Raw genomic sequence first — 15,038 nt, forward strand, 5'->3', positions numbered from 1 at the left:
TTCAATTGTGAGAGTGCCCCATAATTCATAGTAATATGACAAAGTAAGAGAAGGGTACAATTTGCAGAGCCATCATTGGTATTGATTTAAAAAACAAAGTTTAGTTTATAGTCAATAGCACAGCCAATCTATGGGCCATGGCCAGGACTATAATAAGATTGTTTGTACCACAGTATTGCATGGTGCTAATAATGGAAAGTTATGCAACACATCTTCCTGTCAGAACTCCCACAATTAGTATACTTGCAGTGCATTTACATGTTCTATATGTGCTGTTAACAGTCATCAACAAGGAAGACATAGCGATAAAAGAAGTTAAATCAGTTGTTAAGCAGCTTATTGTGGGGTGTGCCTGCACCTAATTGTGTGCCATGCTCGGGCCATGGTTGACTTGCTCCAAGTGGGTGAAGTGAGCCCCAGATTTATTATGCTGAACAGGGGAAATTAAATATCTACCTCATTCATAAATGCCACATACCGGCCCTTTCAGCATTGATCCTAAAAGAGGTGTTACTATTTCCTCATTTGCAGTTCTGATAAGTTGTTTCTGTTTTTTGTTGAATGTCTCACTCTCTCTTGACATGGGCTTTAAAAAAAATTAAATTGACTCTTGAATGAGGTCATTTATCCTTGCAAGAAAAATGGTCTCTTTTCCATCTTATGTTCACCTGGATTAACATCAGAAGGCATAGAGGACTATTTTCTGATAGTGTTTCTTGAAACAAAGTTATAGAAACAAAATCATAGAGCCAGATAGAAACCATATTCAGCAGTTTCCATGATTCATTTATGAGGCTCTCTTCTTCTAATGTGTGGAAAAAAGATTTTGATCTTGCCATTATCTTTTTAAATATTTAACACCCGGTTTTGAGAGAGCTAAAAGCACTTGTGGCTGTTTGCCTCAATGACGATTGTATCACAAGTGCCCTAATCCTTCATTCCCAGCCCCTCAAAGTATAATGAAGTTACTGTGGATCTCTCTAGAAGGAATAGCCACAGGGCTGTATGGAGGAGTCCTGTAATAGATAAACTGGTTTGCTCCAGGCAGTAGTACTTCCAATAGGGAAGTTAGGCAAGTGCCTAGGGCGGCAAGTGCATAGGGGTGGCACGACATCATCGCTTGAAGAGCACACAGAGGCACAAGTGTATGTATGCTTGTGTGCCCTCCTGTGTGTGCAGTGCTGCCGTGGTGTAGTGTTTAACACACACACCAGCTCATTCTCATTCCCAAGTAGTCAGAGAGCGATGCTTTGTCAGATCTCTTGACATCACTTTGTGCTCAGCTCAGACGCACATGCAAAAACAATGTAGTGCCTCACTCCTTCACTTCACCAATCCAGTCTGCTTCCGTGAGTTGTTGTGTCTGTCTGTGTGCGCTCAGCTCAACTGGGCCAGCAGTATATACACTGTTTAAAGAGCATATAGTACCTTTGCAAGCAGTCATTACCATAATTAACCAAAAACCAACTGAAACAATCCAGTTTGTAGTAGGCGGTTGCTGTGCTTATTGGTCTGTCTGACATGTCAATATATTATTGTAAGAAACATTTATCAACTGACCTGTTTTCCATCAGTCTGCACAACAGCGCTGCTGCAGTAGCAAGTAGGAATGGACCAATGTTATTTCCTTAATGAAAAAGAGAAGACCGGAATCTGTAGTATTCCTGTTGGTCAGTAAATACAATACTTGCCTATGCAGAAAAGGGCTGGCAGATGGAGAAACATTACATTACATTACATTGCGACTTCCAATAAGTGCGTTCAACATAGGTAGATAAAAGAACTTCAGGTCACAAGAAATCGTAAGTGCAGAAACACTGTCTTCTACCATCCAGAACAGGAAAACCAACAGAGAACTGGCTTATATTGCTGGAGGAGGACACAATGACAACACATGGTTAAACACACACATTATAATGATGTACACATACAAAAGATTTGGTGTGCATGCACACACACAACACACAAGTAAACATGACACAGTGATCATTTTGTATTTATTCAAACATTGAACAGTGAGGAACTGGGGGGGAAAGAGATAGCAGCCAAATGTGAACAAGCAGCTGTAGATTGAGACAGGTGTATGTGTGTGTGTGTGTGTGTGTGTATCCACCACATACGTTGATCAGAATTTTGTTTTGATCAGTTATGAACATGTTTGAACATGCAATCTCATCAAAACAAACTAAACTACACAATCATAACATTTGATATACATCTCCACTGTACAAAAACTCTTTATACAAAAGTAAAGTTTTTAAAATAACACTGTACAAATGTATGACATTCCACCGAACATAGTTGCACTTTATTATGTACAGTGATTGTTTCTGTTGGTGGCTTACAGTGAATGCATGATGGGACAACAGCCTCTCTGTCTATTGATTCAGAGTTCATCAGGAAACACAAGGCTTGAATAATCCAATGGCCAAGGTTTTTTGATTTGCAATAGAGATCTCTCATATCAGCTTGTCCAATAGTGTCGAGCATTTCACTGTGGAAAAAAAACAATCCTATCTCATTTTTCAGAGTCCTTTCATTCCTCATTTTACTGCAGACTGAGAAATGTAGATACAAAGACATAACCATACCATTTTCCATTTGGCATTGCACTTTGCTACAAATCCTGAGAAAAACATCAACATGAGTCCATCACTTCTAAAAAAAGTCAACAAGTCTCCAAAATCGTACAAACACAACATTAACATCGAACCAAATGCAGGCAAACACTACCACAGTCATGATCGTTGGTCTCTTTAGTCACAAGAGGGCAGTATTTCAACACAAATGAAAGTTCATTACCAAATTGAAGGAAGGCCAACACTTTGGCAGGCGGACTGATACCGCTGATCCCAGTTCATCATCAAATGGTCCTTTTTCATTTCACATTAGTGACAAAATTGTATCAACCCCAACCCTACTTTATGTTCTAATATTCTCCCCAAAACACTTTACTTGGTCTGAAAACAATCAGCGATCCATAGTTTTAGGTATACTGAAACTGACTGATCTCTGGTAGATGCTACACATACGAGAAACCATAGTGGAAACAGGTGGTTCAATAAAAAAATGAAATAGCACATGAAACCAATCCATAATAAATGTTGTATATCTGCTAAAATATAAAAATAGATGATCTGAAAATAAATGCAAAGTAAAAGATAGAAAAATATATAATCAAATGATATGTACATAATCAATAATCATGTCATATATGATTTACCTTGGTAAGTACAGATTGAGTTATCATTTAAAAACTCATTGACACTGTTAATGCTGAAAAACACACCCCTCTCACGTGCATCCTTGGTAGACAAGAATGGGGTTTATCCACTGTGAATACATAGATTGTTCCATTGGCTTTAAGCGAATGAGATGTGTAACAAGTTTTGTGTGTGTATGTGTGTGTAGGGAGGGAGCCCCTGATGATGTCAAAGGGTATCCCCAGGTCATCAGGCTAGGTGGAGAGGTCACCATACAGAGCATTTATCCACAGGGTGCATCGGGGAGCCTTTAGGACAGTGGAAAACCCGGGCAAACTCGTCAAACTGGGAAACACTGCCGATCACTCTGCAGGGGGATCAAACACAGCAAAGTCCCATATTAATGTGTGGAATGATGACTGAGATCTTGGTATTGAAGATTGGTTTTGCTTTATTGCCTCGGGGCCCGAACCGTTTACTGTCTTTGAAGGAGCAACGACTCAATCACGACATTTTTACAAGAGAATGCCAGAAAATCAGTAGAAGGGTGATTCAAGACAGCAATGACCCAAAACTTACAAGTGGATGATCGTCAACAGCGTGGCCTCAGAATAAAGTAAATGTGTGTTTTGGAATGGAATATGGATTTATATTTGTGTTAATTTCTTGACTTTTTCGTCAACGAATTAAAACGAGAATAAAATGTCGAATGTCTGTGTTTAAATGTCGGGACGAATTGTGAAAACAGCCAATCAGAATGCCAAATGCAACACCGACACGTAAGAAAAATATCCAATCAGAAGTGTCCTTGTAGTCACGTGAATCCGACTCGAATCTCCGCGGGAAGTAGACCTAGCTACCCAAATGTCAACGCTTGTTGGGAGAGATAAGTGCAGGAGTGACATTTATAACGTTTCACATTTGATATGGCAGAAAAAAAAGACACATTTCAAACCGTGTGGAGCGAAAATGACGAACAACGACGAACCTGTGACCACATTAGCGGCCGAGCCGCCCCGACCTTCATGCGAAGGTAAAGCACAACATGAACTGTCTTAACGTGCCAAACATGGTCCTACGATATCATACATCTTTTTAATAAAGACAATGCGCTCTTGCAGTTACACGCTAATGTTACACTTTAATGTTACACATTACAAAATGACTGAAATACCACTGAAACTAAATGGTATTTTAGTCCGAAAGTGCCAAAATTAACATACAGAAATATTAATGAACTTAAACAGGATTCTAAAGACAGAATGGTCTCAAATCCCTCCTCACGGTTATGAAGATGCAAAACTTATAAGCAGCTACAGGGACATTTGGTGGATGTTATTGTTGCCGAATGAAGTATTAATAGATTCCATCAAGGCTGACATTCTTCCAACATGGGCTATGAAAGCTTCAAGGATATTTTCAGACATGAAAAGAAGAAATGATGAGGTCATTCCAAACTGGTAACAAACTTTGCCTGACCTTTTATGGCTTCTCTTTGTATTAGTATTCTTGATAGAGCTGTTGATGTTAAATGAATACTATACCTGTAGTGCTCTGGAGCATGTTTGTCAGTGAGTAACTGCAGATAGATGGACTGGGATCGTCTTTTCATACACCAGTTCTGAAAACCCAAAAGAGAATATTTACTTAACCATTATTCCAGCTGGATCTCCTAAGCAGGAAGGTAATTCCTCATTTAAATGTTGGCTAAGCTATTCACTATGAAATCTGAGTGGTATTTTAAAATGTATTTGACTCACATGTATTACTGATCAATGAAAATGACATTTAAGCCCACTCAGCTGATTAGTTGCAGATGCTACAGAGACACAAATAGCTTAAACTTCTCCCTTAGAATGCAATGCTCAAAAGCAGAAAAGCAGTATTGTCTCAATAGCTTTTACCTGGTGCTCCCCTTACAAAATTGTAGGGGAAAGAAGACCTGATCATGGTACAGGCACCGCAATGCTTCATTCGGATGTGACTTAGAATGTGTGTCGTTGACTTTGTTTGCTTGACAGGGTATTTCCTTTCTACTGCTATTTGTTGTTTCAGAGAATACTGCAAAACATTTTTTGTCAGACATAACTAGCTGTTATGCTCTGTAGAAGCTCATACTACACACATACACACAGAGTCTGTGAAGACCCTACGTGTTGTGTTGCACTGATTTCATACTGCAGATTCCAGAACTCAGGGGGCCTTGTTCTTCATTGGAATCCCGTCGGTTACCAGTCAATGTTAATTTAGAAAAAACGTAATCCTGCTGGCAAATTTTCAGAATTTGCACAGTTCTCCCTGTAGCCACAACGGCTTTTCACAGCTGATTCTACATGCTGGGGAGTGCACTTCATGACCAGCTTTATGTTATTTCATTTTGATGTGTAAATCACCTGTCTTCTTGTTAAGGGAAGCAATAATGTGCAATGCAAGATTTAATTCCTACATGCTCTGTCTTAACAGTGTTTCTTCAGCTTAATGGTTGAAATATCAGAAGTGTGAATTACGTTGAAAGGTATTGGTACCTGTGCAAAGGCAATGAAGAGTAGCTGTTCATGAGTGTATTTGAGGCCAGGAAGGGGTCTCTCTGGACCATGTTCCCTCACCCACTTCTGATATGCCTGGTCCGAGAGAAAGAGACAGCGGCAGAGGTGAATGGAGGTAAAACACGAGCTATACAGACAGAATATGACTCATCATCTGTAAAAAAAACAAACCTATGATATATACAAATAAAGGGATATTGCAGATGTGAAAGTGCTCTTGCAACATTTTGAACTTCAAAGGTAGGCGGCTTAGTGCAAACTGACTAGATCTCCATGCATCCATCCAGTTCAGGGTCACATTGCTGTTTGATACCAGTTGTTTGAAAAACGTCCGCTGATTAACTTAGACCTAAACACATCATACCACACGGTTGTTGATATATTGGCAATAGATCTACTGGCCCTTACTGTCAGGTCCAAAAAGGAACTCATGGATTCATATTTGTATTATTTATGTGATAGTAAAGCGGGGCATTTAAGAGATATGTAGCACTGATGCCGTGCACTGATAGATTCTAATAAACCAATAAATATTGTGAATATATATTACTGCAATATTTTAACAGTGGTTTTTACTTACAAAGTATGACAGTTTGAGTCCTCCCATATCTGCTATGTTCTCCCCTAGTGTCAGACGACCATTCACCTAAACACAGACATGGCAACACAGAAAGCTCTAAAATACCAATAGCATAAATATCTGTGTGCATGGGTTTACGTACGCATGCATGCACTTTAATGATTTATGTTGAATGAGTTAAAATATGAACACTAGCATACAAAACCAGAGTTTTAGCCACAGTATAAATAATATAATATAATAATAATACAATAGAACATATACAGTATGTATTCATGAACAATTGTTTGTTATCTGAAGCACATTTTGCAATGGATCAGCTGAATAAAAATGTATTGTTTTCAGTCGATGAATAACACCAGCATAATATATCATTAAATCCATGCGTGTATGCTGATATGATGTATGTAAACCCACCTTCTGGTTATAAACTGTGAAATTATCGTAGAGCTTGACGATGCATTCGGCCTTCGTCTGGAACTTTCTGTAGGAATCTTCTGTCCACCACTGTTTAAGGTTGCCATGGCGATCATACTGACCCCCTAAGGACATGAACCATTGCATCACTAAGATGAGGGGCAAAAGGGCAGGGGCAGCATTAGCATGGAGACAACACAACCTGCAACTTTTCTTCACAGTCTAAAGAGCTGCCCAACATGTTCCTGGTTTCTGGATTTCTTTGAACTATCTCTTCATTTTAGGGTCTAAACTTATTGTCTTTGGTCCAGTGATAACTTTGGCCCGTGAACCCCAGAGTTCACCAGCCACTTGAGCTGATTTACCAAGCAAATCAATTTCGACAAGTGAATTCGGACCTTGGTGGTTTACAAGCCACAGTCTTAACTATTTTAGGTACTAAGAATCCAGCCACATTATACAACTTTAAATCTGTGTTTGCAAATTCTAATATCTTAATGGGCAGTACTTTTGACTGGAAATGAGAAATGCAGATTGCGGCTTTTAATAGTCACTAATCTAAAATAGTCAGATTTCCATGAAATTCTCCGATTGGAATAATGCAATATTAAAATGATGGATGCTTATATGAGTCTTGTTGGGTGAAGAGGTCATCTTACCCCAGTCATCATATCCATGTGTTAGCTCATGGCCAATGATAGCTCCTATTCCCCCATAATTCAGCGACCTGAGTAAGAGAGAAACAGAATCAAGCGATTGGGCACTATTCGGTTTTCAAGGTTTCATTGCTGCTCATAAAACCTTGGATTACTGGGGTCTTAAATGTACCTTTAAGGTCATCGGAGTCTATGTAATTAAATGTTTTGACAAATCCTTTGAATCCAGCAAAATCTGATTAGAATGTATGGCAAACTAACTACTGAAAACACAATAAATTATGCATATTCATTCAGGATACAACAGAAAAGAACCATATGCCTTTTGAAAGAATTCTGCATGATGTCAGGTATTTGGAATTCATGCTGTTGTTTTGTACCACTGTTTAAATTGCAAGGGCTGCTCGGTCCAGTTCATTTTAAAGTTGAAGTGGCATGTACAGAATATCATAAACCTGAGGGTCTGATTTTGTATCCATGTGGTCCAGATTGGAACATCCAAATTGGGATACTTTCTGCCACAGTGTGAACATTAAATCTGTAATTAACAAGCTGCTGATAAACAATTAAAACCCTTGTAACAGGACACAGCAGATAACCGCCTCTTGCATATCCACCCACCCGCACCCCTTGTTTCCAGGAAGCTGCAGGTCGGTCGACCTCTCCTTGACTCTGGGAAGAGGCAGAGTTTTGTCCATGCTGCACATGCAGATTGCAAGTGACGAGATGAGGGCAGACTCTTGCCTATTCACATGGCTACGTCTGAAAATGACTTTCTGACAGCTAGTCGATACACTGGCCCCGACTCCCTCGCTTAACTAACTGGCCGATTGAAGCTTCATTATACTTGACGTGATAGTGGAGAGCTGTGTGTGGAGAGTGTGTGTGTGTGTGTGTGTATGTGTATGTGAAAGAGAGAGTAAGCTCACAAGAGTTTATGCAAGGTTAGGTGTAGCTCTGTAATAACTTAAAGGGGACAGGTATACACACTCGCAAGCACCCACATATACACACTTTAATAGAATCATTAATTAATATTGATCAGTATGCATGGCAGCAAGTAGAGTGCAGTGCTGATCACATCTAATGAAGACATAGAAGCATTTGTTAATGTTGAGTACACGGACCACTGGGTCTAATTAACTCATATTTGAGGTGCGTGCGTGTGTTTGTGTGTGATTACTCAGGAGAGTTGGTATGAATAAAGGAAGAAGTGTAACAGATTTGAAGGAACTGATAGTAAGTCTGGCTTTTTATCAGTACAAAAAGTGAAATTACAAAACTGTTAGGTCTCTATACATGTACACTGAGTGCCTAGATATTATTATCCTTAGATTTTCCATTAGTTTAAGTTATTATGTATTGAAGGTGTTTTCCACCCTAAAAAGATGAAAAATATTGGGAAACCATTATACTAGTTTGGATTTCTGCTTTTGATCTTTGCCGCATTTGATCAATAAATTGAATCTAATCTGAACCTAATGTTATACAGTATATTCCGATAAGAAATGTTGGCTTCGTTTTGAATAGCTTTGTCTGGTCCTCGAAATGGAAATTTGATTTGGAAATATCATGTGATGCGCGAGCTTACTTGACTGCCACCACAAGAGGAAAACCTTCTACTTTCATCCACTGTTAAATGACCTGATGGATCACATTTAAGGAGGCAACCTCTCAATGACACCTTTTCTATTAGCAAGACCTTGTTCAGTAATTGAGCTCTTGGTGGGTAGTTAGATTGGTTTAATCAGGTATTTTGGGACTTAAAGGAAGCAAAGCTTTGCCAGACTAACGTAGCGTTTAATGACCTATGTTGCTGTAGCAGTTGTGTTGGTGAGAATGCTCCCCTGTGGACAGCAGCAGGGAATGGCGGGGGATAAGAGGATGACTACTTACTGTGGAAACTCAGGGTTGTAAAGCGTGGGCTGAAGGATGCCAGCAGGAAAGACTGGAAAAGAGATAAAGACACAAGATAGGCATCGTTTGATATCTTACATTCTGACACAGATACCCATCGCACAGTGTGACAGGCACAGAACTTGTAGGGTCACTGTACTCACACAGTCTGTTGTAGAATCTAGACAAACACTATGTCTTAAAGCTGCATTAACCAAACTCTTTATGTATCATCACACCCACTGTGTCCTCTTAAATCTCATAGAGGGGCTGCAAGAGGATAATGTCGGATCTCACCAATTAAGATGCTATAAATCCGATCAATTTGCACAAATTAATTTCTTTTCTTTGGCATGGTTTCCAGGGGAGAAAAAAATCCTAAACCTCATCAAGAGAGGAATCCGGCAAGGGCTAAAGCTCTTAAGCTGCTCCACACCACCACTCTTTAAAACAAAGACCTTAAGTTTACTGATATCATGTCACTTAATCTCTGGGTAATAAGGTCCTTCAAGCCACTCCCACCTTCTGCCACTTGCCAGTGCCAATGATAGAAGTTGCATGGTTCACCTTTAAAATAAACTGATATGTTATCGTACCTGAGCTTTCCATGTTCGAGGCTTTATAAGTTATGTTTGCATTATGCATTGACTTTTAATTGGCTTTCAATTTACCACATGAAAAGATTTTAAATTGGCTTGTGTTGGAAACAGGATGGAACACAAGCAGCACTTGCAGATTTCATACACAAAACAGCAGAATCCACTATTTATATCTAATTGGTTAACCCAGACTTGATTAAAGTTCTGAATCTGACCTTGTGGCAGGTCGTTTTCACTCTGTCTCACTGACTTTACTGCCAATCTGGACATGGGCTTTTTTTTTTCTTCTTCGAAAAGAATATGGTCTTTTAAAACTAATAGATTAATGACAAATAAAAAATTAAGTCCTTATCATTTCTTTCTATTTATAACAATAAATTCTGCCTTGGTGGACATATGAGCTCTAGATAGATAGTTGGATAGATGGATAGATAGTTTCTTTATTGATCCCAAACTGGGAAATTATTCAAAAATAATGAGTGCAAGAGGCGAAGTACTCGACCAAATATGAAAAAATAATAAATAATTTCACAATATCATAGAATAGTCAGATTTAAAGTGAGTAATTTCAGACAGAGAATCAAATCAATGAGAGAAAAGGGAGAGAGAAAGGTACAACAGTAACAAGAGGTAAGATTGATAGATTGATAAGAATGATTTGATGAGTAAAAACAGAACATAACAAGGAAAAATATTACAATGTACAAAGGGCAAGAGAAGAGAGACCTGAGAAGTGCAGATATTGCAGGGAGAGAGAAAAATGATGCGTGTGTTAAAAAATGATCCAGGCGGCCCTGATGGCTGTGTTTGCCTGACTCCCTCTGTCTTGTAGCATCAGCTTGCGAGAAAGACATTGATTTTTCTCCGAGAGATTTAATCCAACAAACAGGCAGGCACAGACAGCCAGCCAGCAAAGACCAGGAGAATATGAGGAAGGAGAAATGACACTGCAAGGATAGATTTCTTAAAACACTCTGTAAGGGAAGGTGTTACTGCTTGTTTTTCCTCCAGGGGGGTATCAGGAGATTTAAGCAGTAAGTGAGCGATGAGAAGGAATATGAAATAATGAGTTAGCAGCTTTATTTCTAAAGGCGGATGTGTGTCTGAAACCGACGGCAACACAGTGTAGTTGCATGTAACTGATGCACGGGGCATGCCGTGACACAAAATAGCTATGGGGAAAGGCCAATGTGAGTTAATGATGCTGGTGCGTGTGCGTGTGCGTGTGCGTGTGCGTGTGTGTGTGTGTGTGTGTGTGTGTGTGTGTGTGTGTGTGTGTGTGTGTGTGTGTGTGTGTGACAGATAAGAGAGAAGACATCAATATCATTAATGTATGTACAATGAAGAGTCGTGCACTCACCCATTTGATTCTTGTTAGGGAGGTAATATGCATTAAGGGCCTGAGGGGGCAGAAGCCACCTGAGAAGAGGAACATGTCAAACAAACAGGACTTTGAAAACAGGATCACACACAACATCACACACACACAACGCAAATCTACCAGAAACAAACAGCCAGATCCTGAGCTGAATTTCAAATGCCTATTGCCTTTCTTTCCCTAAAAGCCCGTGGTGAGAAATATATGAAACGTGTGTGTACAACCCCCAAAGTTTCCTTTCAGCACATAAAAAAACAGACATATTCCTGAATGGTGGCTTCCACTTAAAGCTCAGACTCATAAATTGACACAAAAACCCCACGAATAACAAATTCTAAAAGTGTCAGATGCCCTTGTTGCAGGAATGAACCACCAATGGCTCTGCATAGGAAGTGGGGGTGGGGTAGACAAATGCAGTGGGCAGGATGAGTGTTTACCACCTTATTTATTTATTATCCTGAAACAAGACAGATTGAATGCTGAATGGCTCACACTTTGCCGATAAAGAGCAAATATGTGGATTTATCTCTTCGTGGTGTTGAGTGTAGGCTAATGATACAGTTGTGTTCAGCACCTTGGAATACTAATGTGACTGTGAGGTGTTGTCAAAGCAGAGAGGCACTCAATTCAGGAATGGTGAACTGGGGTGTATTTTATATGAAAAAATGAATTGCATGTCCCAAAGCACTTTCCTGCTGTCTGGCTGCTATAGATAAGTAAATAAAATACATTTTCTCTTCCCGTGTACGACGACGTGGTATCTGTTGTTTGTTTTCAATTAGTAGCAAATCAGCAGTTAGAGTATGTCAAACGAAATAGGGACGCAGAGGGACACGTTAGGCATGTCAAACATATTAGACAGACACGCACTCACGATGTTGCAACTACGGCGTCCAGCCTGTGACGCAGCTGGCTGAGATCAGATTAGATTCCAAATATATCAACCTACTTTAATTGCTTGGCACAGCCTGCTAGTAAGCCAAAGAGCGATCGAGCTTGTGTAACGCGAGTTCATGAATGTGTATGTAGTGTGCAGACTCACGCCGTCTTGTCCACTTCTTCATGGATCTTTTTGACTGACAGCTTGATGTTGAAGTTGATACTGTTGAGGATATTCTTGAAGTAGGTCTTCTCATCCACATCAAACTGTAGAGAATGATCAAGGTCACCTTAACTTTATAATTGGCATTAATTCAAGCATTGTTCCTTAGGTTTTATATTATGGTAATCTCTAACCACTAAGATATCTAATATTTCGACACTCCAGTGCCCAACTTTAAACTGCATTTATGAAACAGACTTTGATTACTTGCCAAAAAATATTTATGATCACATCACTTGTAAATGTATAATATTTGCATCCTTTAAACTTACAACAAACTCATTATCCCATGTTTTCCAGAAGTCTTATTGGACCTTAAGACAGTTTTGTAGTAGTAGCAATCGGGAGAAAATCTGATGCTGACCAAACTAAAGATACACGCTTTTGTAGACCTCTTTAGCCATTTTCTGGGCTTACATATGAGAACTCCCACTTTGCTCATTGGTCAGAAATGTCTCGGGGTGGGCAGGGCAAAATCAAAACAGGACTATGTTTATATAGTGGACCTATGTGACAGGGAATGATAAATTAATCGTTGTTTGAGCTATATAATGACAAAAATGTGGACAATACAGTTTTACCATTTTAATCCGAAGTGAATCTGTGTCTGCATTTTAATCCCTATCATATCTTTGACTTGCAAAGGGTAATTAAAGGTCTAATTTGTTAGTTGTAACCAAGTGCCCATTTAAGATAAAGTAATAATGTAGATTAATAGCTTGTGTCCAAACTAGTTCTGATCATTTTCATGCTATTCACAAATTGCTCCAAAGAAGAAAAGATAGGACAAACTGTGTTCTTTATAGATGTGGCAGTGATATCAATATATTGCATGTCTATTTACTATTCACTTCACTACTTATAAACGTCACTTTGTTAAGAAATCCCATCAGAGTGGGCGTCTTGTCTGAGGATTTGTTGAAGATCCTTCTGTCAAGTGACACCAGACACCTCTGTATACACAGCAGGCACTGAGCCATCTCAGTCAATAAAGTCTTGACCGCATATGTTTGACAGCTGATTGCCTTGTAACAGGTTCTGCTTGTGTTTTATGGTTGGATCTAAATGTTCAAGTTTATTTCCCTTTGCGTAGTTACAACTGGCTTGATTGATCATCCACAGAGGCATGAGAGAGAGCGAGAGAGAGGGAAGAGAGCGTTTTTCCTTGTCTCTCTGTCTTTCTCTTTTCATCTTTTAGCTTGCCGCTGTCTGTCTGCCTCACTGTCTATCTCTCACAGGTTTGATGCTACTGAAAATCAATATTTTGAGCTCTGCACTTGTTTGTGCATTTGTGTGTACTGTCTGTCAGGAGTGAGTACTGTACAGCCATAAACGTATCGCTATGAAGCACTAGCTAACGTCAAATACCTCTTGACTGCAATGTCAAAATATGTATTTAACAATTAAATACTACATATATATCAAAACCTTCTGTGGGTGATGGATAAACTTACTAACATGAAAATGGTGATATGAATTTGTCAGGATATTTTGCTGGTATGAATGCACACGTGTTCATGACAAGAGCACATTCAACCTTCCTGAGCATTGGAATCTGGGTGGACAAGAGCGATACAAACAATGCTCTCACAGACAAATGGGTGTGTGTGTGTGTGTGTGTGTGTGTGTGTGTGCGCGCGCGCGCGTGTGTGTGTGTGTGTGTGTGCGTGTGCGCGCGCACCCTTCCTCACTTGCACCCTGCTTAACTGCCTATATTGCCTATGTCTAGAATCACCACACTGAGTGTGTCTTGGGCTCATTTCAACCTGCACAGTATGTGTGTTTGCTCTATCTAAATACAAACAGACAGAGGGAGAGGCTGATAAAGGGAAGCTGTGCATAAGATGTGTGGGTGCCTGTCTGCACTGAAGCACATGACTCACCCCATATTCTTGATCTATGAGCTCTGGTTTGAGCAAGAAATCTGGATATCCTGTCATCACCATCATGTGCTTCAGCTGCCAGAGAGGAGAGGGAGAGTGGGAGAGAGGGAGAGAGGGAAAGTGAACGTGGAGGGAAACAAAATAAGACATGAATAAATCACACATGCATGCGATAAGCAATAACCATCCATAAACACACATGTGAACACATTTATAGACTTATGCACACAACTATTCAACCACACAAACACACACACACACACACACACACACACACACATCAACTAATCAAGCAAACTCCTTATAATAGGATTGCAGAAAAGCTGTTTATATTCAGCATGTCCCTCTAAAGGGATTATAACTTCAGATTGTAAAAGTATTAGAAGGGATATCTTCCTCTGCAGACCCTAAATCAGCACGAGAGAGAGAGATCCGGATTAGATGAATTTGACTGCTCAATGTCAAGCCCTTGATGTATTCTATCACACACTTCCATCTAACCAAGCAATCAATCAACCGTGGAGAGAAAACTAAAGAAAAAACACATCAAATCCTTTTCAAATACTAATCGGATCTGACGGCGAGTGGTGTATGTGATGCAAACCTTTGCTCTAGCTGCCTCCTTGGTGGTTTCATCCATCCAGTCCAGCTCCTGCAGCCGGAGGTCAAGGGAGTGCTTTATGTCCTCGACCAGCTCCTGTACCTGGAGGAGAGAGCACAGGGTTAAAGGTTTCCTGTAGAGTTGTAAACAAACATGTTCAATCCCTTTCCTACACAG

The 15,038-nt window shown here is 39.7% G+C and overlaps 1 protein-coding gene across 1 annotated transcript in view; it reads right to left on the bottom strand.

Moving 5' to 3' along the window:
- Nucleotides 1-2,024: 2,024 nt before the first annotated feature.
- ecel1 (endothelin converting enzyme-like 1) overlaps nt 2,025-15,038 on the bottom strand; it is a 31,413-nt gene continuing 18,399 nt past the window's right edge. Inside the window, exons 8-18 of the mRNA XM_076143365.1 lie at nt 14,865-14,963; nt 14,261-14,335; nt 12,318-12,421; nt 11,258-11,316; nt 9,299-9,350; nt 7,406-7,473; nt 6,747-6,871; nt 6,330-6,395; nt 5,729-5,824; nt 4,748-4,824; nt 2,025-3,570 (exon numbers count right to left, since the gene is read on the bottom strand). Coding sequence (XP_075999480.1) covers nt 3,471-3,570; nt 4,748-4,824; nt 5,729-5,824; nt 6,330-6,395; nt 6,747-6,871; nt 7,406-7,473; nt 9,299-9,350; nt 11,258-11,316; nt 12,318-12,421; nt 14,261-14,335; nt 14,865-14,963 — 921 coding nt within the window. The 3' untranslated portion in view covers nt 2,025-3,470. The remainder of the gene's footprint in view (nt 3,571-4,747; nt 4,825-5,728; nt 5,825-6,329; nt 6,396-6,746; nt 6,872-7,405; nt 7,474-9,298; nt 9,351-11,257; nt 11,317-12,317; nt 12,422-14,260; nt 14,336-14,864; nt 14,964-15,038) is intronic.

This window comes from Genypterus blacodes, unplaced genomic scaffold (genome assembly GCF_046128005.1).
Source record: "Genypterus blacodes isolate CSIRO-AG114 ecotype Tasmania unplaced genomic scaffold, CSIRO-AGI_Gbla_v1 ptg000003l_1, whole genome shotgun sequence".
Classification (NCBI taxonomy): Eukaryota; Metazoa; Chordata; class Actinopteri; order Ophidiiformes; family Ophidiidae; genus Genypterus; species Genypterus blacodes.